Source organism: Achroia grisella, unplaced genomic scaffold (genome assembly GCF_030625045.1).
Source record: "Achroia grisella isolate CSIRO2021 unplaced genomic scaffold, CSIRO_AGI_Agris_v1 utg842, whole genome shotgun sequence".
Lineage (NCBI taxonomy): Eukaryota > Metazoa > Arthropoda > Insecta > Lepidoptera > Pyralidae > Achroia > Achroia grisella.
Genome location: NW_026713040.1, coordinates 788,477 through 813,850, shown reverse-complemented (window position 1 = coordinate 813,850; position 25,374 = coordinate 788,477). Strand labels below are relative to the sequence as shown.

Sequence of the window (25,374 nt, the reverse complement as noted above, 5' to 3'; positions counted from 1 at the left end):
ATTTGTATTTTTTTTATTAACCTGTGCTTGTGGTCGACATTTTCGTTGTACATCGCCGGATTATTAGCAAATCATTATTTGCTTTCCATTTTAAATATTTTGTCTTAACTTATTTTAAGTGATTAAAGTCTAAAATATAACGTGCAAATGGCTCGCTTAAGGATTTTTGTGATATTCGCTATATTATACAGCTGTTCTGAATTGGGTAAGTGCGTTCTAAAATCGTGTTGCAACAATTCGTATTTCTTTTCTTTGTTACTTTTTATCACTACTTGAGGCGTGAGTAACGCCATTCCAGCTATTGTTGTCGAACTTTACTTGCGTAATTGGCGAGATTGCAGTTAAGTTGGACAAATATGGCGTGCGAATTTTCTAGAATATCAATATACCCGCTTTTGCGTAGGTCATGGCGAGTTCACTACTCCAAAAACGGTGCTGATAGATGTGCCGCCTCAGCATCCGGTGGAGGCTTCTAGCACTGAGAGGACGACAGCGCCAGCTGAAGTTGTTACTACTGAGACGGCACCTCCATCGACGACCAGTTCCACCACCACGTCGACAACAACCACTCCACCTCCCCCGCCCCCGCCGCCGCCCACGCCTTCTCCTACACCTGCTCCTGCACCTGCTCCTGCACCAGGACCAGTTCCTGCACCAGACCAGGGTACCTGGCATTACACAGATGCAAGCAACAACACCTGCATTGTGGTCCAGTTTGCCGCCCAGCTCGATGTGAAGTATCCACAGGGAATAAACAACAGTAAGTACATTTTTTTTTAAATATTTATTTTGGTGGGTAATTTGTGATACATAAATTTTGGTATACATACATTATAATTCTCGTGGTTACCTTATATCTACAGTCTGATTGAAGTTAGTATCTACTGATGTAACTTCTCCCTCACATAGTTTATTTTTAACTAGTTGTTCCTGTGACTTCATCCGCATGAAATTTAACTTATATCTTAAATAAAAGTAGCCTAAGTTATAGTATGCATATGAATATAAGTACAGTACATATACCAAAATAACATTTTTTTATAATTTTTGTCTGTCTGTCTGTCTGTTCCGGGTAATCTCTGAAATGGCTGGACCAATGTTGGTGGGACTTTTTTTGGTTGGCAACTTATGTAATAAAGAGTAACTTAGACTACTTTACATTTAGAAAAATAAAGTTAAATTCCACACATATGAAGACACGGGAACAGCTAGTATTCAATAGAATTGGTCAAAATATTCTGCAATGTATAATGTATCTACTTGCAATTGACTATATGTTTGTACTAAGTATATAAATTATGTTCTTATCTGTCTGACTCACTATTATTTGATACTGCTGCCATGTAAATGTTTCATTTACATGTTTTATTTATATGTTCTTTAACATATGAAACAATATCATACTACCCTTTATTTTTACAATCAACTTGTAAATGTACTTGTTTTAAATGTAAGTAAAATATTTGAAATTTTTTGAAGATATCTTTTATCGACTAAGGTCTCTTAAGGACTGTATAAATAGTTTATTATTAGTTTAGTTTTAATGTGGCTTTTAGAGAAAAAGTAATTCAATCGAGCTTCTTGCCAGTTCTTCTCAATTGGATCTATATACTGAGTTGTATGGTAGGGATAAAAAAAAAATAATCTAAAATCTTGATGTTCATAAATGACTAAAATGTCCTACATGAATAAATTATTTTTTAATTTGAATTTTGAAGAGAAACTACGGTCGCTAATGGTAAAAGACATATATTTCAAATTGACAATAAAAATGGAATGAAACAAAATATTTAAAATATATTCATACATTCATAATTTAAGAGCTACACTCTCATCAGTGGACCTTTGCCACTTTCCGCGATCTTCCATCATGCTTTTTTTTTGATATGACACGACTCCCATCTTCTCCTTAATTTGTTTGATGTAGCTGTGCCTTAGTCTATATATATAAATATATATACCAATATAAATATATATAAAAAATATAATTATCATACAAAAAGGTGCGCTATGCACAGTATCTTTATTTTCTTATGGATGATAGTGGAATGGTGCACCCACCTGCGTTAATGGTATAAGCTGGGTTACCAGTGGTGGTTGATATGATGAGCAGGACGTCAGATCAGTTAGCCCAACATGGTAAATTCACTATGAATTTATCGCGATGCTTTCCAGGGGGAACATTGGGGGTACATTGCTACCAATGGGGTTAATAGGCTATAGAACCTCTACGCGGTTCCCCCTGGAAACCATCGTAACAAATTCCTGGTGAGCTTGTTACGATGGGCTAACTGACCTGACCTCATGCTCATCTTATCATCTTCCACTGGTGCCCCGCCAGCGTAAACCGTTAGCGCAGGTGGGTGCACCATTCCATTATCATTAAAAAAAAAATAGGCTATAGAAGGGGGGCTATATTAGGGGGGAAGGGGATTGTTAGTAAGGTGGACTCATGACTCCATTACTAGCAATGTACCATGTTAGGTTGACCTCCACGCGGTTCCTCCTGGAAACCATCGTGGTAAATTCCTGGTAAATTTGTCACGATGGGCTAACTGACCTGACCTCATGCTCATCTTATCCTCCAATGGTGCCCCTCCAGCGTAAACCGTTAGCGCAGGCGGAAGCACCAATCCATTACCAACTCTTAAAAAAAAATAGGCTATATTACTGAGATATCGTTTAATATTCGCTATAAAATAGAATAAAATAGCTAAGCCACTTTTGATAAATTAATATCTGCAATTTTAGGCATGTAGACACGAAGGAGGTCATGGTGAGGCCTTAATGTCTGATAATGTGAATCCATATTTATAATTGAATATAATTTGTTTATTTAGTAATTCTTACATTTCTGATAATATTGTACATGTACAATTTTATATATAAAAATTACGGGTCACGTTGTTTGTCCGCGATAGATAGACTCAATTTTTATTTGCGTATTGTATACAATTGATCCAACTTGAAAGATAGGATAGCTTACATCTCAATTTATAGTCACAATATTATTTTATTGCAAATTATATTTTTATATAAAGAAACTGTTAGCCACAGCAACGCGTGGCCAGGTCTGTTGGTCTAATATATGAAATTCTCGTGTCAGGGTGTTTATTACCAAACTCCTTCGAAACATAAACCGATTTTTATGAGATTTTATGTGCATATCGGGTAGATCTGAGAATCAGCCAACATCTATTTTTCATACCGCTCAAGGATGACCGGTGATAAGTATTTTAAATAGTCTTTTTCCTTTTAATTTTACCTATACTGCTCTACGACATATTGTTAGCTTCAATACATAAAGAACACTCAGTTGACTAATTTGTTACTTACATTTCAAATTTAAAACCATAGCGAGTGACGTGATGTTGGTGGCTCACCACCCACCCCTTAAATATTTTTTATTATTTTCTTGATAACATTTTATATTTTAATTTTAATAGGATTTGGCATTAAAATAATAATAATAATAATAATAATAATAATAATAATCTCAGGACAATTCACACAGCGCCATCTAGACCCAAGTTAAGCTAGCTAAAGCTTGTGTTATGGGTACTAGATAACTGATACAAATACACAGATATTTTTTTTGTAAATACACACATATTATATATAGAAAATACCCAGACCGATACAAACAATCATACTCATGAATACAAATGTTTGTGCCGTGCGAGGAATCGAACCCGCGACTATCGGTCGTAAAGCGGTGTACTAGACCGCTGGACCACCGAGGTCGTCATTATAAAAAGTACATACAACCCTAAATTTTCACCCTTCTACTACAGATTTCTATTTTTAATAGCGATATTAGTACTTTTTATATGGCAAAACAACGTTCGCCGAGTCAGCTAGTATTATCTATACATATAAATCAAATTGGAGTGTCTGTTTGTAATATTATATAATATATAAGATATATTAAATTCTCGTGTCACAATGTTAGTTACCATTCTTGGCTTGACCAATCTTTATGAAATTTTGTATGCATATTCAGTAGGTATCAGAATCGGCTGCTATCTATTTTTCATACCCCTAAGTGATAAGGGTTGTCCACCTTAACATTTTTTTTATGTTTTGATATATTTTTTTAAAATAAATATATACAACCCTATTATTTTTACGGATGATAATGGAATGGAGCCCCCGCATGCTGGGCACCCGTGGGGGATGATAGAATGAGCATGAGGTCAGGTCAGTTAGCCCATCGTAACAAATTCACCAGGAATTTATCACGATGGTTTCCAGGGGGAACCACGTGGAGGTCAACCTGACGTTGTACATGTCAATGGGGTCATCAGTCCACATTACTAACAATACCCTTCCCCCATACAACCCTATTTCCACCCTTCTACCACCAACCCCTATTATTTAATTGTGATATTAGTATTTAAATTTATACGGCAAAATAACGTGTGCCTTGACAGCTAGTTTTTATATATAAAGATATAGGAATTTTTCCTGTACTAGATATACAAATTATGATGTTTTAAAATCAACTTTATGTTTATTATTATATGACACATTTTCCTGCAGTAGAAATATTCATAATATCGGTCTTGATATCTGGCCATATGTGACTGACGCCCATTTCAATTGAATCAATGTCTGGTAGCCTTATGTAGTGAATGTAATAATGTTGTGTGAGAAATACATATATATGTATTGCATTGAACACTAAGCAAATATCAATATCATTACATAGTATAAAACAAAGTCGCTGTCGCTGTCTGTCCCTAGGTACGCTTAAATGTTTAAAACTACGCAACGGATTTTGAAGCGGTTTTTGTAATACATGAGTGATTCAAGAGGTAGGTTTATATATATATTACATGTATACCCGTGCGAAGCCAGGGCGAGTAGCTAGTATCTAATATATAGAATTCTCGTGTCAGTGTTTGTAACAAATTTCCGAAACGGCACGACTGATTCTTATGAAAAGTCATCTGTTTTTCTGAGTGGTCTGAGTTTTTTATTTTTTTAAATAATCAGTAGGTCTCAGAATGTCAATCTCAATCATTTTTCATACCTTTAAGAGACAAGGGTGGTCCTTTTTTTATTTTTTGAATTTAATTTTTAGTTTGCCATTAAAATACATAGAACCGAAAATTTTCACCCCTTTCTTTTTAATACTTTAATAAATTTCTCCCGGCGGTCTCTAACTGTCTAGTAAAAATGTATATCGCACGATAGCGTGGATACTTATCCAGTGTTAATCTAGGATACCGTCTATTAGTTTCACAAAATCTTATTCAAAGCCGTCTAGTAATTTTTACTTAAAAGAGTAACAAATATACACAATCTGTGCTGGCCGCTGCCCCCGGGAGTCGGAAGGCGCGTCGGCAGGCACCGAGTCGCTGGTACGCCCGGACGTCAATCTATCCTCCTCGAGGTGAGAGAGTGCCCTTTTCAAAGCACTCCCTACCTGAAGGGCCTCAATCAACGCCGCGGGCGCGTTGCGGGTGAAGGACCAGGTGCCTCTTTATAGGCACCACGATGATTCGTCCTGAGAAGGACGTTTACACGATGCTGATGCGACGGTGACACGATGCGATGACACGATGCGTGAAAAGGGTTGTGACGACTATGCTTGACGATGGCGATGATGGACGGGCAGTAAATGAGAAAACGGTTCTTGTGGTTCAGAATGCAGAGGCGAGGAGAATTTCTTCAGTGGTTGATTTTGCTATTCAGAAGTCGAGTTCGCTATTCGCTAATCGAGGTCAGATTCGCTATGCTGAGGTCTATTTCGCTATTCTGAGGTCAGATTCGCTATACTGAGGTCTATTTCGCTATGATTTGTAGCGCTTTTGGACGCTACTTATATACGATTTTTGGCTACTAGCCAGCGGACCCTTGGCCGCCCTATTCTCCTCACCCCTTTATATAATTTTTATTATATTTTATCAATCTTACATTTTGTGTTTACAATTTGTGCATCAAACGTCAATACCATCTTTAATTTACATTTTTATTATGATGTGTGCGCTGCGCGACGTGCGGTTTAAGAATAATTCGCGATTTCGCGGATCGCGCCTTTTATATGACCTCGCTCCCCTTCCCCCTCATATATATATAGCGCGGGAGAGCGAGGTCGCGCGTCAGTCGAACGAATGCTGCCGCGCAACGCACATTACAATTACATATCTACAAATGATTACATAATGATACTTTAAAAGATCCCTTTTATAGTTTATGCCTATGTATTTTGGGATCTATTTCTTATACTATATTCTATTCTGTTCCTATTTATTTTCAGGGGATTGAAACCACAACCATTATAATCATTTATTTGTCATCTTATCCTATATATCCAAGCATTTTCGTAAATAATAACATAAAGTACTTAAATCTCTATAAACTTATTTCTACAATCTATGACTATACATAATCTTTAAGCGGTGGTCCGGAACATTATTCTCCCGCCGCTGCAGCGGTCGTCGAGGGCGCTGCAGGAGCCTTGTCTGGTTCCGGAGCCCGCTCTTCACTATCAGCAACTCCCGTTGGCAGGACCACGAGTCGTTTGGTTGGCCTCCTCAGCACGCCATTCTTGGTCTGGATGTCGGCCACTCGGATGACGCCGTCTGGGCCGGGAAACACTGCTATTACCCTCCCGCGCGGCCATGTGTTGCGCGGGAGATTGGAGTCGACGATCAGGACTAAGTCCCCGATGCGCAGAGGTTGCCCCGTGCCGCGGGGCTCCCGCCGGTGTTGAAGTTCCGGTAGGTACTCCCGGAGCCATCGGCTCCAGAAGTGGTCTGCTAGCCGTTGCGCTCTCTTCCAGTGACTCCGGCTATCGATATCGGTGTCTTCAAAACTTCCCGGAGTTTGCACTTTGCCCGAACCACCCAGTAGAAAGTGGTTAGGCGTGATGGCTTCCTCGTCGTCCGGGTCAGTTGATACATGTGTGAGCGGACGGCTATTCACGGTATATTCCGCCTCACACAGCAGTGTAACTAATGTTTCTTCCGAAGGGTGCCGCTCATGCAGTGTGGCGGCTAATGCTGTTTTCACGGAGCGGACGAGACGTTCCCACGCTCCGCCCATGAATGGTGCGCTGGGGCTGATGAACCGCCAGCGTATACGATGATTAGCCGCGTCTTCGCGACTTGCTTCTATGGCGGCGCGACGTAGCTCTGCGTCTGCGCCGTGGAAGTTGGTCCCATTGTCGGACCAGATCTCGGTTGGCTTCCCTCGTCGGGCCATCATCCGCCTGAGTGCGGATATTGCGGAGTCTGTGGACAATGAAGTGGTTAACTCTAAATGTACTGCTCGCGTTGTCAAGCATGTGAACAACGCGACGTAGCGTTTGTGGTGTTGTCGCCCCACGGTGACACTAAGAGGCCCGAAGAAGTCCACGCCTGTGTATGTGAACGGCCTCTGGTGATGGGCGAGTCGGCTGACCGGATGGTCTCCGGTGGGCGGGATCGATGCTGTTGCGCGTCGTAGTCGGCACAGTTGACATCGCTTGACGATGCTGCGAATTGTCGGTCTCGCTCGAAGTATCCAATAATGCTGTCGAGCTTCGTTCATCACCAACTCGACTCCGGCGTGGTGATGTGTTCTATGCACCCAGTCCAGGCACAACTGGGTATATCGATGATTCCCATCCAGGACTATCGGCTTCTTCATGCTGTCTGTAACATCGACGACTGCTGCTATTCTTGATTTCAACTTGATGTAACCGTCTTCTTCGATCACCGCTAGTGGTTTCAGTCGGCTATTGTTATCGACTGTCCCTTTACCGCGGAGTGTTTCTATTTCGTTCTTGAACGATTCTTGTTGCGCGGCCCGTATCCACAATTGTTCCGCGCGTCGTATATATTCCGCAGTTAATTTGATGAAATTTCTTTCTTCACTATTGTCGAACCTCGGCGCTGTCCGTACTATTTTGCGAGCTGTCTTCTTATTCCACGCCGGGTCCTTCTCTATATTGCGCACTGTGCGCCTATAATGTACAGCGTTTTGTGAGGCGGTGTTTTTTCTATTTTCGACCGCTTCGCGTAACCGGTCGATGAACTGCAACACGCGTGCTGTGGCTCGTAGCAGTCGCAGCCATGACGTGAAGCGTGTGATGTCCGGGAGTACGACGCTGTCTGTTGTGTTGCTATCGCCTGTGTATACCATGTGCGTGCGTTCTTCTCCGGTGTCTGTTGTTATGCCACCAGGCTCATCTTGCCCGGGCCATTCTTCCTGCGGCTTGTATAGGAACTGGGGTCCGGTGAACCATCGGTGTTCCGTGTCGAAATCTGTGGGCACTCCTCGAGTTGCGTCATCGGCCACGTTGTGACGCGTAGGTACCCATTTCCATTCGTTCGCTTTCGTTTCTTCTTCTATTTCCGCGACTCTATGCGCCACGAATGGTTTAAATGTGCGTGGACCAGCCCTTAACCACGCTAATACTGTTCTTGAATCGCTCCAGAAGTATCGACGGTCCGGTTTAATCTGGTATTCTTCTGTAGCCGTGCGTGCTAACCGGCAACCCAGGACAGCGGCTTGCAACTCGAGTCTTGGTATAGATACTATCTTCAGAGGTGAAACTCGCGCCTTGGCTATGGCGAGTGTCACGTGAATGTTGCCGTCCTTGTCTTGCACTCTCCAATACACGGCGGCGGCGTAGGCGTTCTCGCTTGCGTCTACGAATGTGTGCAGTTCCCTGGATGACGCGCTGCTCAGCTCCGGATGACATCGTGGCACGTTGATATGGCGTAAATTGACTAAGTGCTGTGTCCACTTCGTCCAGTCTTCGGCTAACTTCTCAGGTAATTTCTCGTCCCAGCCGATGCCGATTCGCCATGTTTCTTGTAAGATACCTTTCGCTTGCACGGTGACGGGTGATGCTAATCCTAGTGGGTCGAAGAGAGACATGACCGTACGGAGGGCTTCTCTCTTCGTCGGTGTGCGACTTCCGTTGACTATCTCTTGCGGAATTCGGGCCATATTTAAGTTGAAGCCCAATGTGTCCGTGGCGGGCCTCCACGTGAGGCCTAATATTTTCTCTTCTTTGTCGGCTCTATCTATGGAGACGGTCTTATCTTCTATTCTTGTGCCGTTGTATTTTTCTTGTAGTTGCGGGCTGTTCGATGTCCACTTCCTTAAGTGGAATTTTGCTTTCCTATGTACGGTGTCAACTTCATGGGTGATTTTCATAGCTTCTTCCTCCGTTTGGAAACTTTGAAGGTAATCATCCATATAGTGGTTATGGATAATTGCGTCGGCTGCTCTTGGATATTGTTCCTTGTGTTGTTCTGCGTTGTGGTTCTTGATGTACAAAGCGATGCACGGTGAGCAGGCGGCGCCGAAGATCACTGCCTTCATTCTATATTCGCGGGGTGGTCCCTCCCGCCGGTGTTGTCGCCACAGGAACCGCAGGACATCTCTATCTTCTTCGTTGATTTCTATTCGTAGAAACATTTCTTCTATATCTGCGGCGACGGCTATTGGATGTTGTCTGAATCGCATTAACACCCCTGGTAACGATTGAAGCAAGTCCGGACCGGTCAGCAGATGATCGTTGAGTGACGTCCCCCTGGCGCGAGCGGCTGCATCGAAGACTGGACGAACTTTCCCCGGCTTAGCTGGATGAAGCACGGGAAAGTGCGGAAGATACCAGGTGCGGGCGTCCGATGGGGTGGTGGCGGCTTCTTCTGCGTAGCCTTTTTCTATTAGGAGCGCTATTTGTCGCTCGTATTCTTCTTTCAGCTGTGGATTCCTATCTATTTTCTTCTCTGTGCTGTACAGCCTGTTGAGCGCCGCATCGTAGTTGTTCGGCAACTCGACTTTATCTGTTTTCCACAGTAGCGATGTACTATATCCCCCATCTGGCAGAGCGCGAGTCTTCTTCTGTAGTATCTGTAGTGCTCGCTCTTGAGGGTCGGCGCGCGTCTTCCTTGGTAGCACGCCCAGCGATTCTATAGAGAAATATCTTCTTAATTCCTCTTCTATTCTATCCTCGGCCCCCTCACGTATATGATATACATGGTGGACTTGATGGCCGAGACTGCGAGTGGACGCTCCATGCAGCACCCACCCGAGCGGAGTTTTCGATGCGACTGGTTGTGACGAGGATCCTCGGCGAACTTCTATGGCCAGTAACAGTTCCCAATTGTCTTGGCCGATGAGGATCGTTGGTGTGGCGTCGTGGTAACACAGTATCTTCTTGATGCCAGCCAGGTGTTGACATCGTCGGATATCTTTTTCTTCTATTTGTTGTTTGGCGAGTTTGAGTCCCTTCATTGTCCTGGCGGAGATCTCATACTCCTCTTCTGAACCGCATAACGTTAGAGTTACGCGTCTCGAACTATTTGTTCGAACCGTTGCGCCGGCCAGTGCTTCTATTTTCAGTGGTTCTGTCGGCCCCTCCGCGCCGACTCTTGTGGCTATTTCCTCATCTATGAGGGTGACGGTAGATCCATCGTCGAGGAGGGCGAAAGTGTCGATGCTGGCCCGCGGTCCGACTATTTTCACCGGCAGTATTTTGAGATAACTGCGCGGTGAACGTGTGAGCGAGACGCCTGTCGATACTGTTGCTGTCTCTGTCTTCTGTGTCTCGCTCGCTGCCCTGTAGTGCAACAATTTGTGATGCATACGTGGGCAGTCATCTATTCCGCAAGTCTTCGTCTTGCAGTTATGTGTCTGTGTTCGATATTGTAGGCATCGGAAACACAGACGTTGCGCCTTCGCTATTTCCCAACGCCCGTAGCTATTTTCTTTCTTGAATTTTTCACACTGTTGCGCCGCCGTGTGCGAATTTGATTTGCACACGGGACACGTTGGCTTGTGGCGGGGTGGGCTGTCCGTCTTGCTCGCTGTATGTGTTCGCTGCGGACGGATTTGAACACGACGACTTTCCGACGGCTTCGGTTTGTCGTCCATGCTTGCTATCTTCATGGGTTCGGCGCTTACGCTATAAATTTCAGCTTCTATCTTCACGAAGTTGTAGTACTGTACTAAATCCGGTACGTCTTCGTGAGCTTGCTGCTGGCAGTAAACATACCACCTATGTCGAATGTTCGGCGGTAGTTTTTCTATTAATAACTTCGCCACTTCCGGGTTGTATAGGAAGTTGATCTTCTTCAACGTCTTCAATGACACGATGCTATTCTTGACGGCTGTGGCGAATCTGCAGAACTCCCCCGGTGTGTCCTTCGGTGGTGGAAGACTCCGCAGCTTTGCTATTTCGACTTCTGCTATGTTGTTCGGTCGACCGAAGGTGAGTTCCAACTCGTGCATGATCTCTTCGGCCGGCGTGTTTGCTATTAGGAGGCTCTTCATTGCTGACCTAGCCTCCCCTCGTAAGGCTCTCCGGAGCCTTTCTATGTTCTGCGACGGCGTTAGATACCCCGCAGATTCTTCGTAGGCTGCCTTGAAGGCCAGCCAATCGGTATGCGCCCCGTAGAACGGTGTGAGTTCCCCTCTATACTGTGCTGCTAGGGGACCCGACGTTGACGCTTGTGGGTGCGGCGCGACGGCCGCTAGCGACGATGTAGTCGCCCTGACGATTTCGGTTACTGCAGTTGCGAGATCACCAACTTGAATGGTGTCTGTGGGTGCCAATCGTTGGTGAGTTTCTATGGTACCCCGAAGCGGCTCCTCTATTCTCGCCGGTGTGGGCCTCTTCGGTGGATTCGGTGGTGCTTCTGGTGGAGGCGGTGGTGGCTCTGACTGCTGCTCGAGCCATTCGACGACCCTATTGTGGCCGTCTTGCGATGCTGGTTCCGACGGTTCTTCGTCTTCTTCTCCGAAGGCTTCCAGTCGGGCTAGCTTGGCCTCCGCCAACTGTAATCGATAGCGAATGACCTCTTCTCGGGCGATAGCGATTTGTTTCTGTCTCTCCTTTTCTCTATCGGAGAGCTGTGATCGCGCCGTTGTTTGTTGAACGACGGTTTCTTCGACGTCTTGTGTCCCTTGTGGCGACCTCGGCGGTATGCTATGTCGAATAGGGAACGGGTTTTCCCTCCGCGGTGGGTCTGGGACCTGTTCTGCATCTGTTTGATGCTCTTCTGTCTTCTCCTCTTGCATCTTGCCAGTTCTGCTTCGTGTGACGGGCATCTTCTATTTTGTCTTCTATTCTTCTTGATCCGGCTCGAAGGACCAGCAGATGTGCTGGCCGCTGCCCCCGGGAGTCGGAAGGCGCGTCGGCAGGCACCGAGTCGCTGGTACGCCCGGACGTCAATCTATCCTCCTCGAGGTGAGAGAGTGCCCTTTTCAAAGCACTCCCTACCTGAAGGGCCTCAATCAACGCCGCGGGCGCGTTGCGGGTGAAGGACCAGGTGCCTCTTTATAGGCACCACGATGATTCGTCCTGAGAAGGACGTTTACACGATGCTGATGCGACGGTGACACGATGCGATGACACGATGCGTGAAAAGGGTTGTGACGACTATGCTTGACGATGGCGATGATGGACGGGCAGTAAATGAGAAAACGGTTCTTGTGGTTCAGAATGCAGAGGCGAGGAGAATTTCTTCAGTGGTTGATTTTGCTATTCAGAAGTCGAGTTCGCTATTCGCTAATCGAGGTCAGATTCGCTATGCTGAGGTCTATTTCGCTATTCTGAGGTCAGATTCGCTATACTGAGGTCTATTTCGCTATGATTTGTAGCGCTTTTGGACGCTACTTATATACGATTTTTGGCTACTAGCCAGCGGACCCTTGGCCGCCCTATTCTCCTCACCCCTTTATATAATTTTTATTATATTTTATCAATCTTACATTTTGTGTTTACAATTTGTGCATCAAACGTCAATACCATCTTTAATTTACATTTTTATTATGATGTGTGCGCTGCGCGACGTGCGGTTTAAGAATAATTCGCGATTTCGCGGATCGCGCCTTTTATATGACCTCGCTCCCCTTCCCCCTCATATATATATAGCGCGGGAGAGCGAGGTCGCGCGTCAGTCGAACGAATGCTGCCGCGCAACGCACATTACAATTACATATCTACAAATGATTACATAATGATACTTTAAAAGATCCCTTTTATAGTTTATGCCTATGTATTTTGGGATCTATTTCTTATACTATATTCTATTCTGTTCCTATTTATTTTCAGGGGATTGAAACCACAACCATTATAATCATTTATTTGTCATCTTATCCTATATATCCAAGCATTTTCGTAAATAATAACATAAAGTACTTAAATCTCTATAAACTTATTTCTACAATCTATGACTATACATAATCTTTAAGCGGTGGTCCGGAACACAATCTTTATCATTTGCAATGTAAATAGGATTATTGCTATCTCTGTCGTATACTTAAATGACTTAACTTGGATAAACAGAAATCTAAATATATATAACTCAAAGGTGATTGACTTAGTGATCTATCAACGCACAGCCCAAACCACTGGACGGATCGGGCTGAAATTTGGCATGCAGGTAGATGTTATGACGTAGGTATCCGCTAAGAAAGGATTTTGATTAATTTATATCAAGAGGATAAGATAGGCGATGAAAGTTTATATGAAACTTTGTCAATTTTAAACCAATTGGGCTGAGACTTTGCATGCATAAGGCTACAGTAACGTAGGCATCTCCTAAGAATGGATTTTGATAAATTCCACCCCTAAGGGGATAAATTAACGCGAGCGAAGCCGCGGGCAAAATCTAGTGCTAAATATATGTTTACAATACAAATTTAAGGAGAAATAAAATACAGGTTTTTTTACTAAAACAATGCCTGTATTTATCAACCGACTTCAATAAAAGGAAAGAGTTTTTATTTGCATTGTATTTTTTGTGTCACCTCAGATTTTTTTTCTATCTCTCTGATTCTGTATTTATTTTTATTCGGAAGCTGTTTTTCTTCCTGTGTGACCTTAGAAATGTTTCTACGTGATCCGATTCTGATGTTTTTTATTTGGAAGTTGGTGCTTCACCATTTTCCTTGGCCCGGCTTGTTGGTCTAGTGGTTTAGCATACCACTTTATTTCCCGTGGTCGCAGGTTCGCTTCCTCGCTTCGTGCAAACATTTGTATTAGTAGAGTATGAATGTTTGTATAAGTCTGGGTGTTTTCTATATGTATTGGGTATGAATTTACAAAATATATTTGTATCAGTTGTCTGGTACACATATACAAGCTCTGCTTATCTTGGGACTAGAGTGTTATGTGAATTGTTTAGGGGTGTTATTATTATTGGGTATTAATTTAAATGTACCTTTTTCTAAAAATATTTTTCTTAATTGATCAGTATTCATTTTTGATTATTTTGTAACTACCACACTTTATCTTTGCTAATATTATAAATACAAAAGTGTGTTTTTCAGTATGTTTGTCAGCTTTTCACAAATAAACTGCTCAACGGGATCTTAATTAAAGTCGTGAAGACAGATTGTATGCCAGAGGCTAAAAATCCTCTCAAAAAACAAGACACATCTTAGTGTGTGATAGTTATAAAAGTAAACACTATATTATTTTGAAGTGTAATCATCAAAATCGATTCTATATGTTTAAATTCTAATTTATTATCAATACAATGGTTGGCAATAGATATTTTTGTTAGTTTGTTTCTTTCCGTCTATATATATTTGTGTCTTTTTTCTTTCTTTATAATTTTGTATCATATATAAATTTGTATTTTAATGTAATTCTACATAAGTGGAAACATCAAACTCTATTGCTATTTCAATTGCAATTCTAAGTAAGTGAACGTACTCATGAGTTACTTGACATTGTCGCTCCACGACTGCCGAGTAAGTAAATTATCAGAGAGATAGTGTTACGGCTGTGATTCACCTCGATAACTCGGCGCATGACTCACATCACAAGGCACTGTCTTACATGTTTATTTACAAGTACAAAGCAAACATTCTTTGTTTCCATGCCATTTGTAGTTTATCCTTACTAATGATATAAATGCGAAAGTAACTCTGTCTGTCTGTCCGTCTCGCGTTCTCATCTTAATATAAATTAAACTGACATCTGTTTTGTCTGTTGTATGTCAGATATGACTAAATGTGTGAAACTAATTCTAAAGACAATTAAGGTCTTTAGAATTAGTTTCATATAACCACATATGTACCACATTTTAAGCAATAAATATTAATTTAATTTAACTTATTTTAATTTAATTTAATATCATTTAATTTAATTTAATTTCATTCACACCAAAACTACTGAACAGTCTTAAATGATATTTGGTAGGCGGATATTCTAGTCTAGACCCTGAGAAAGGACATAGGCGATGTAATGCGAAAAACAGGGTTGTAAGGGGAGATGAAAGTTTGATTGGAAGTATTGTCGTTTTTAAAGCTAGACACTTGAACCTTATTTTTGTTTATTGATTGAATATAAATAAAGAAAAAGGGCGGATATTCTAGTCTAGACCCTGAGAAAGGACATAGGCGATGTAATGCGAAAAAAGGGTTGTAAGGGGAGATGAAAGTTTGATTGGAAGTATTGTCGTTTTTAAAGCTAGAAACTTGAACCTTATTTTTGTTTATTGATTGAATATAAATAAAGAAAAAGGGTTGTAATTAAGGGTTGAAAGGCGAGATGAGGGGTTGTATGGAAGTTTCATCTTTTTTAAAGCTTTAAAAAACTTGAAAACTTATTTTTTAGGCTGTTGAATATATATACTGATAAATATATTTAATCAACATTGAAATTTTACCCTTAAGGGATAAAATAAAATAAAGGGAGATAGTTTGTACGGAATATTGTCATTTTTGAAGATAGACCGATGAAATTTTTGAATTTGGCTTTTTTTGGGTCAGATTATTGAATATACTTTTTTTATTTGGTTTCTATAACACGCCAACGAAGTCGCGGTCACGTGTAGTAATTATATAAATGTCGCTAGCTTCATTAATGGGTGACTAGTGATTCCATTGCCAACAAGGTACCATATCAGGTAGCGTCCAGGCATGGTTAATTTCTGCTGCATCTCCCATCTGGCCTAACCTCATGCTCATCTTATCATCCACCACTGGTGCACTATTTACTTTTGACAAAATTGCAATAGTATATGATGCGACTGTTGACTGGTAGAGAATGCCATCAGGCATTAAGTCCGCCTTGTATACATTTTTGTGTGCAAAAGAATAAATAAATAAATAATAAATATATGCTGGTGGTCACTCCATTCTTCCAAATTTGAATTTAAAAATAAATCTGTAATATTGTAAACATGTACAACCATATTTGAAAAGAATACGAGCTAAATTTCATGTCAGTTCTTCTCATCTCGGAAGCATTCTGAATTTTATACTTATATATATATATTTACTAGCTGTCCGGGAAAACGTTGTTTTGCCTTAAAATAAAAATAAAAAATTAGGGGTGGACTACCCCTAACGTTTAGGGGGATAAAAATATATGTTGGCCGATTCTCAGACCTACTCAATACGCTCACAAAATTTCATGAGAATCGGTCAAGCCGTTTCGGAGGAGTATGGGAACGAAAACTGTGACACGAGAATTTTATATATAACTTTCATTGCACTTATAAAATCGTACAATTTGCCGAGCAGAATACCATATGGCATTCTCTACCAGCTCAACATTAGGTGCGAACAGAAAGCGGTTGATAAGCAGTGGTGGGAAAGGACAAATCTATAATTTGACCTAACACATGTAAATATGTTTCTTATCGTGTATTAAATATAATAGATAATACACTGTTGTTTTTGTTGCAGCACTAACAGATGTCCTCGTCAACGTGCCAGCGAACGCGACCGTTACTGACGGCAGCTGCAACACCACCGAGCAATGGATCGAGCTGCAGTGGGGCATCACTGCTGGCAATGTAACCTACAACAACACCCTGAAGCTCGTCTTCGCGGCCAACGACACCTCCAAGACGTACATTTTCAAGGGATTGAACGTATCGCTCGTGCCTCAGATCTTCTACAACAGTAGTAAGTGTTTCATTCTATTAGTGATTACCCAGTGGTCGAACTTCGACCAAAATTAATACTAATTCAACTAGTGATTACCCAGTGGTCGAACTTCGACCAAAATTAATATTAATTCAACTTGTGATTGCCCTATGGTAGAAATTCGCCCAAAATGAATACTAATTCAACTTGTGATTGCCCTATGGTCGAAATTCGATGAAAATGAATATTAATTCATCTAGTGATTGCCCAATGGTCGAAATTCGATGAAAATGAATATTAATTCAACTAGTGATTGCCCAATGGTCGAAATTCGATGAAAATTAATACTAATTCAAATAGTGATTGCCCAGTTGTCGAATTTCGACCGAAATTAATTCTAATTCAACTAGTGATTGCCCAATGGTCGAAATTCGACCAAAATTAATAGTAATTCAACTAGTGATTGCCCAGTGGCAATTATTAATTCATATCCACCAGTATTCGTATTCGTATTTAAAACCAGATATTAATGCTCCAATTGTGTTTGATAACCTATTTCTTGTTTTTTTATTATTGCTTATGTATATCGAATAAACATACTGTATTCATGTAGGTATATTACAGACTCTTATGATATGTCAAATCTACCGTCAGTTCGGAATGAGTACCGTCATTCGATTTCGAGATGAGGAGAACTGATAAGAAACTTAGCTCATATTCTTTTAAAATAAATGTTGTACATGTTTTCAATAATACAGATTCATTTTTAAATTCAATTTTGGGAGAATAAAGTGAACGCCAAATGCTATTGCAAAAGTAAATAGTCTAATCAGTGTTCGTATAATATATTCATATAAAATACTAGCCGTTCCCGCGACTTCGTACGCGTGGAATTTAACTTTATTTTTCTATAATAAAATATTTGTTTTTAAATAAAAGTAGCCTAAGTTACTCCTTGTTACATCAGCTACCCGCCTATAAAAGTCCCGTCAAAAACGGTCCAGCCATTTCAGAGATTAGCCGGAACAAACAGACCGACAGACAGACATTGTAAAAATTGTTATTTTAGTGTATGTACCGTCTTTATATTCATATGCACGTAATAAAAAACGGTTATAATATTACAAACAGACACTCCAATTTTATTTATATGTGTAGATGTATTATTCTGATGTATAAGCCATATCACTGTAAAGTTTTAACAAAATCCGTTCAGTAGCTTCTGCGTGAAAGAGTAACAATCCATCTATACTCACAAACTTTCGTATTTATAATATTAATAAGTGTTCTTTTTCTTTACAGCTATCAATTCAACCGTGGATGTATGGCATGGTGAGGACTGGCAGACGCCGCTGGCTACTTCATACCGGTGCTCGAGGTCCACCGAGCTGAAGCTGACCGGGGAGACCAGCAACGTGGCGGCTTCCATCACCTTCACCAAGCTGCAGGAGGAGGCGTTCAGAAACGCCACCAACACGTCCTTCAGCGCTGGTGAGTGGTTACTAAATCATACATTTTTTTTTATTTAATAAATTCAGGTGACTATTGGCCCATATTATAAACTAGCTGTACTCGCGATTTCGTCCGCGTGGATATTAAATATATTTTTCTAAAATAAAAAAAAATTCTTAAATAAAAGTAGCCAAGTTACTTCTTATTACATCAGTTACCTGCCAAAAAAAGTCCCGTCAAAATCGGTCCAGCTATTTCAGAGATTAGCCGGAACAATTAGACAGACAGGCAGATAAAAATCGTAAAAAAATGTTATTTTAGTGTATGCACCGTATTTATATGCATGTAGTAAAAATGTTTTTTTTATTCAATATACCAGTGTTTGCCAATCTTTTTAGCCATGTCATGCCATGTCCCAATAAAAGCCTTTCTAATAGTCTTATGCCCCCCCTATGCAACATATATAATTTATAACATTAAAAAAAATATTTGTTCACTTAAGAAACTTAAATAAAGACGACCTCGGTGGTCTAGCGGTCTAGCACACCGCTTTACATCCGATGGTCGCGGGTTCGATTCCTCGCACGGCACAAACATTTGTATTCATGAGTATGAATGTTTGTATCGGTATGGGTATTTTGTATGTATAATATGTATGTATTTACGAAACTATATACATACCCATAACACAAGCTTTAGTTAGCTTAACTTGGGTCTAGATGGCGCTGTGTGAATTGTCCTGAGATTATTATTATTATTAAATAAAAGGTTTTAAGAAGGAATCACTATAAATAGTTAATGAAACAGTCAGTATATTACGCATTTTCATAACAAATAAACATGTAATATATACTCGTGTTTATCGTTCGAATGTACATTTGTTACGTTATCAGCGGTCTGGCGCGGCCGATAACTGATGATTAGTGGTCGCTGATAATGATACAGAATGTATAGAATATCACAATATATATATATTATTTCCACGAAATTTCATATCGATTGTAGCCGTTTTTCTATATCATGAATAGAAATAAGTAATTCAATTGAGTTTCATGCCAGTTCTTCTCAATTGGATCTATATACCGAACTGGACAGTAGAGAAAAAAATTACAATGTAAAAAACTTGACGTTCATAAGCGGCAAAAATGTCCTACATGAATAAATGATTTTTGAATTTGAATTTGAAGAATAGAATAGAAAATCAATTATTCAAATAAACTTAATTTAAGCACTTTTGAATAGTCACAACAATTTTTTTTATCTACCGCTCATTCGGAAAGATCTCATCACAAGAAGAACGAGCAAGAAACTTGTGTATTGCTCTTTTAAATAATACTTGTAAGTTCACATTTACAAGTCGAAACGTGTGAATACAAACTACCAACCAGCACTAATTTATTTGGGTCAAATATAAATATACAATATGATTAAATCAGTCGTAGTGATAAGAGCAGACCAGTCCCTACAAGCAGCACTCGTTTACGAGTATGACAGATGAGCCAGCCATCACTGCGCTCGACCATATTTTAGGGAGCCCAATGACCCGGCCCACCACGCCGCCACATATCTGAACTTTTTAGTATAACAATCTGTGGAATATTATCACTTTCTTAATAGATTTTTTTTAGTATTTTTTTCTTCAACAAATCAAAGAAATCAACTTCTATTTCTATTAATAGTTCTTCTATTAATATAAATGGAAATAATATTTATTCAGTTATTCTTACTGATATAAATGCGAAGAAAACTGTCTGTCTGTCTCGCTTTCACGCCAAAACTACAAAAACGATTTAAATGAAATTTGGCACACAAATAATCTTGACCCTGAGAAGGGACATTCCAAAAATGGTTGAAATGCGAAATGAAAGTTTGTATGAAAGTATTGTAATTTTTATAGTTAGAAGGACGAAATAGAGACCATAGACCATATTAAAAGACTATAGTCAAGGTTATTAGAACTCGGACAAAGTCGCGGGCACAGCTAGTATATACATATATATATACATATAAAGTAGATTTGATAAAAATAAAATTTTAGCACGTACATTTCCGATACGATGGGCGAGGTTGCTCTACCGCCACTTAGAGATAACGATAATTATTTTAATAGGAACTGCATAACATACAGTTATTTATTTAACTTTTTTTTTATAATAAACTGGCTGTTCCCGCGACTTCGTCCGCGTGGAAATTAACTTTAAATTTCGAAAATAAAAGTAACCTAAGTTACTCCTTATTACATCGGCTATCGGCCAAAAAAAGTCCCGTCAAAATCGGTTCAGCCATTCCAGAGATAAGTCGGAACAAACAGGCCAACAGACAGACAAATATTATAAAAATTGTTATTTTGGTATATTTACCGTATATATATTCATATGCATGTAGTAAAAAACGGTTTTTTCAATATTACAAACAGACACTCTATTTATAAGTATAGATGCATAAAGAACAGAATTTAGTTTCTAATATCAAAAAATTAAATTAGATTTTGACTGTCTATTTATTAGTCCTAAAGCACTCCATAGTTTTTGTTACTGTTTTGCATTGTAATTTTTATTTATTTATTTGGAAACCAATAAAACCAATGTGCATTGTACCATGTCAGATTGACCTCCACGCGGTAACTTCTGAATACTATCATGTTAAATCCCTAGTGAATTTGCAATAATGAGCTTGAAACTGACGTTTCCAAAATTATATAATTATTGGATACTCCACATATAGTGTCAATAATTGGTTCCTTGTGTCAATAAATCTTAATCATTACATAGTATAAAACAAAGTCGCTGTCGCTGTCTGTCCGTCCCTATGTATGCTTAAATCTTTAAAACTACGCAACGGATTTTGATTGTTTTTTTTTTTAACAAATAGAGTGATTCAAGAGGTTTATATGTATAATACATGTACACTCGGGCGAAGCCAGGGCGAGTAGCTAGTAATATTATAAACGCTAAAGTTTGTGAGTATGAATGGATGTTTGTTACTCTTTCACGCAAAAACTACTGTACTGATTTTGATGAAACCATACAGTAATATAGCTTATCCATTAAAATAACATATTATAGGCTATAAATTTTACAGCTAGTATTAAATAATTGGTTAACACGTGTGGTTTTGTTTGCAGCTCGCGAGTGCGGTGGCGGGGACGTGCCGGACGCGGTGCCCATCGCGGTGGGGTGCGCGCTGGGCGGCCTGGTGGTGGTGGTGCTGGTGGCCTACCTGGTGGCCCGCCGCCGCTCCGCCGCGCGCGGCTACCTCTCCATGTAGGTGGCTGGTGAGTAGCAGCGCGACTGTACCTCTCCAAGTAGGTGGCTGGTGAGTAGCAGCGCGACTGTACCTCTCCAAGTAGGTGGCTGGTGAGTAGCAGCGCGACTGTACCTCTCATAATGTCATAAAAATCGGTCAAGCCGACTATAACGTTATATATCAGATATATTTTAATATATGATTTGTTTGGGGTGAAACTATATATAATAATTTACAGCTACTGAACATACACACGGATATAACGTTATATATCAGATATATTTTAATACAAAACTAAGCTAGGATATTTGGTGGCTGAAATAAGTTATAGTGCCAAAGCAGAGAACTTGCAAACTCTACCCAGATGTACTTACAAAGCCTCGGTAATACCTACTTCTCTTGTTTATTTTAATATATTTTTTGTATATTTTCAGGTAAAATTACATCGGAGTATAAGTAGTAAATATATAAATATTATATTATATAAAATAAACACCATCTTTCCATCCCATCTGTATCGTCAAACGTCGCCACACAATCGGTACGTACGTCCGGGGCAGTAGATTCTAGATTTTTATTATACTATATACTTTGTTTAATTAATGTGAACTTTAGTGACAAGCGAACAAGGTTGGAGATCACGTTCAATGTCGCCATTCTGTCCCAAATGTATTAGAAATCGTGCAATTGGACGTGTTATTTGCTCAAGTTTATTTTGAACATTGCGGAAATTAATTAATTCAATTTAGATTTCTGTTAATTGGCGAAAAAATTATATATCCACGAAATTATAAAATCTAAATAATCTTTAAATTAAGTATTTTTTATGAACAATCTGAACAAGTTTCTGGTGACAAGAAGAATTCATGGTATATTTTGTCAAAAAGCCATTAATATAGTTAAAGCCAATTAAATTAAATTAATAATTATCTTCTCCGCATTTTAACGGATTTAATTAAAATTATGGTTATATTTTGTTTTCAAATGATTATATGTTTATTATTAAAAGAATTTATTATTGATATCTACAATATTGCAGATTATATGTTTTTTTTCTAATCAATTGAAATTGTCATTAATTTTAAAGCAATGTAAAGATTTTAGATAACAACGTTTTGGCCATAATATTAGAAATATATTTTATTTAAATTTCGAACATTGAATCTTTTTTTTAATGGGGCAGTGGAGAAAACTACATAAATCTATGTGATGTTAATAGGTTAGAAAGTGATGAGGGTAGCGGTAATGTTTATAATAAATTATCTGTTTTGCAATATATATGTTCTAATTAATTGTATTATTTCATTCTTAAGCTAATAATTTTGTCTATTCCCGTGATTTGTTTATCCAAAGAGTCATAATTAATTCGCTTCAGTTATACACGAGTATAACGAATCCTTTCACTTTACCATAAAATTTATATTCAATTAATTATATATGTAAACTGGTAGATACGCAGTGCAGAATACGAGGCAATCTTTCCTTTACTGTAGTTAGTACTTCAATACTCGCTGTAAGTGTAAAGTGTAATGTTTATTGCTAAACATATTACATCAAAACTGATCGATATAATGGCGACATGCTCTTTTAATTCTATCACGGCTCTGAGTACTAGTTACATCAACTTATATAATGCGTGTTGCCAGATAAAATATTGAAAAAGTGGCAATGAATTGCTCTATACTACAGCGATTTTATTTTCCATCTTCGTAGAGTTGTCGCTGTTGTTTTGTGGTTGGACCGTCATTTTAGTCTAAGGCATCTTTATTTCTCTACTTTTGTCTATTATGTGATACGGTCCGGCCACAAAACAATAGCTAGACTCGTGTTGTAAGACCTGTAATTAAATAAAATAAATGTTTTTTATTGCCATAACAGACTTTTATTTCGATAAAGCGGTTACAATAAATATGTAGTTTATTTACAGTTTATATTTACACATGTAAAGCTACTGAACACGTTTTGATAATAAATTATTTGTGATATAACACCGCATTTGTTGTTAACTATTAAAGCTTTTCCCTATGTTTGTATGTACAATAAATAACTAGGTTCCTAACAGACCATAAGTCCTGGCCTTCTGCTTTATGTAATTGTTATGGTGAACTGGTGGAGATATTCAGTGGAGCAGCAGTAAATATAATTTATTCTTGGATAAATCACACCAGACATACATTACTGTTGCTATGGAAGAGTGGAACGGTAGTAATCTATACATATAAATAAAATTGGAGTGTCTGTTTGTAATATTGATTTACTACGTGCATATGAATGTAAATACGGTACATACACCAAAATAATATTTTTTACAATTTTTGTGTCTGTCCGTCTGTTTGTTCCGGCTAATCTCTGAAATGGCTGGACGAAGATATATTTTTTATTGTCCTAAAAAAATTTTACAACACGGACGGACAACCCTTATGACTTAGGAGTATGAAAAATAGATGTAGCCGATTCTTAGACTTACAGAATATGCATATAAAATTTGATAAAAATTGGTCAAGCCGCTTTGGAGTAGTATGATAATTAACATTGTGACACGAGAATTTTATATATATTCATATTATATTTTGGAGCATAATATATTATGATATTTTAAATATAAAGTGTGTTATATAACCATGATTAGAAGAATACACAAAAGTAGCAAAACTCCAACATTAAATTCTGCTACAATAAACGTTTATTAACTAAGCCTATTTACTATTATATTCACTGAATATCTCCATTACAAACAATCTGACGGCTTACCCGATGGTAAGTGGTAATCGTCGCCTATATACATGAACAGCACTATGTATATCACGTTATCATGTGACGAACATGATATCACTCATGTGTTGCCATTGCGAACTAAGATGTCCTGCCTCGTAACCTGTAATTTCACTATTTAACTCAATACAGCTTACAAAGCAAGCTGCTTGGCAGAAATAGGTGCGACTGAGATACCTACACAGTCGCCATTTTGAAAAGAACCTCTTTACACATACGAACACAATCAGTGTTAAGTGCGTTAATATACTGCGCATCTAAGAAAGTACGAGACAGAACATTGGGCGTCTCGTTTACTCTCAATTCGCTACTTTGATTAAAGTCCGGCCGCTCAGAGTTTTGTTTCTGACAGGTCGGGACCGAATGGGCGATGTAACTTTGAACTGACGTACAATTCACGGCAAAATTTTAAATATATTTTATTTGTCTTATTACCGAGTGATAACATTAAAAATGTAATATGTAAATTTACAATAAACGTATTAATTATTAACAATTAACTACTTAACAAAATATAAAAACAATAGTTTTTAAAAGTCAAACCACATTAAACTGCGCTGTTTCAAGGTTATTTAGTCATATCACTACAGAAACGCAAACTGAGCGGCCGGACCTTAGAGAGCGTATGATGGTAAATGATACAAAGTTCTATTTATCTTCCAAAGTTGATATCTTTGGCGTCGCATTGCCATTCATGACTTATCCATAAACATATAAACGGCTGAACCTATCTTAATCACATGATTTGATGATCATTTTAAACAAATAGAACTGAACTTTAAAAACTCACTAATAAAATGGGACTAATCTGAAAGCATACTTGTTTTCAAAATGGTTTATAAATGACAAAAGTTATGAAGCAAGCAATTTGTGAACACAGAACCTTGAACCTTTTTTTTTGGAGTCGATTAAAAATATATGGTATTATGAGGACCAATATAAGCTAATTTTTAAATCAATAAATAATCTAGAAAGGGTTGAATATTTGTGCACGAAGTAGTGGGTAAGTATATTATATTTATGTATAACAATTTATCTTAGATAGATAACAATTTTTATTTGTATCTA

At 39.0% G+C, this 25,374-nt stretch overlaps 1 protein-coding gene across 3 annotated transcripts; it reads left to right on the top strand.

Annotated features, from left to right (window-relative positions):
* On the top strand, nt 1–23,093 carry LOC131852331 (lysosome-associated membrane glycoprotein 1). Of its 3 annotated transcripts, none has more exons than XM_059202999.1 (6): nt 1–205; nt 404–760; nt 16,654–16,875; nt 18,139–18,327; nt 21,413–21,551; nt 21,969–23,093. In XM_059202999.1, exons 1-6 carry the CDS (start codon nt 148–150, stop codon nt 21,970–21,972), a joined length of 969 nt encoding a protein of 322 aa, XP_059058982.1. In that variant the 5' UTR covers nt 1–147; the 3' UTR covers nt 21,973–23,093. The 3 variants fall into 3 exon arrangements, with proteins under 3 accessions (XP_059058982.1, XP_059058979.1, XP_059058981.1); XM_059202996.1 differs by having other exon boundaries at nt 21,413–21,562; XM_059202998.1 differs by having other exon boundaries at nt 21,413–21,603.
* The last annotated feature ends 2,281 nt before the right edge of the window (nt 23,094–25,374 follow it).

Coding starts and splice junctions, on each gene's coding strand:
- LOC131852331 (XM_059202999.1), top strand. CDS start 148: ATGGCTCGCTTAAGGATTTTTGTGATATTCGCTATATTATACAGCTGT. Junction 16,876..18,138: donor TCAGATCTTCTACAACAGTA/GTAAGTGTTTCA, acceptor TTTTCTTTACAG/CTATCAATTCAACCGTGGAT. Junction 18,328..21,412: donor CAACACGTCCTTCAGCGCTG/GTGAGTGGTTAC, acceptor TTTTGTTTGCAG/CTCGCGAGTGCGGTGGCGGG.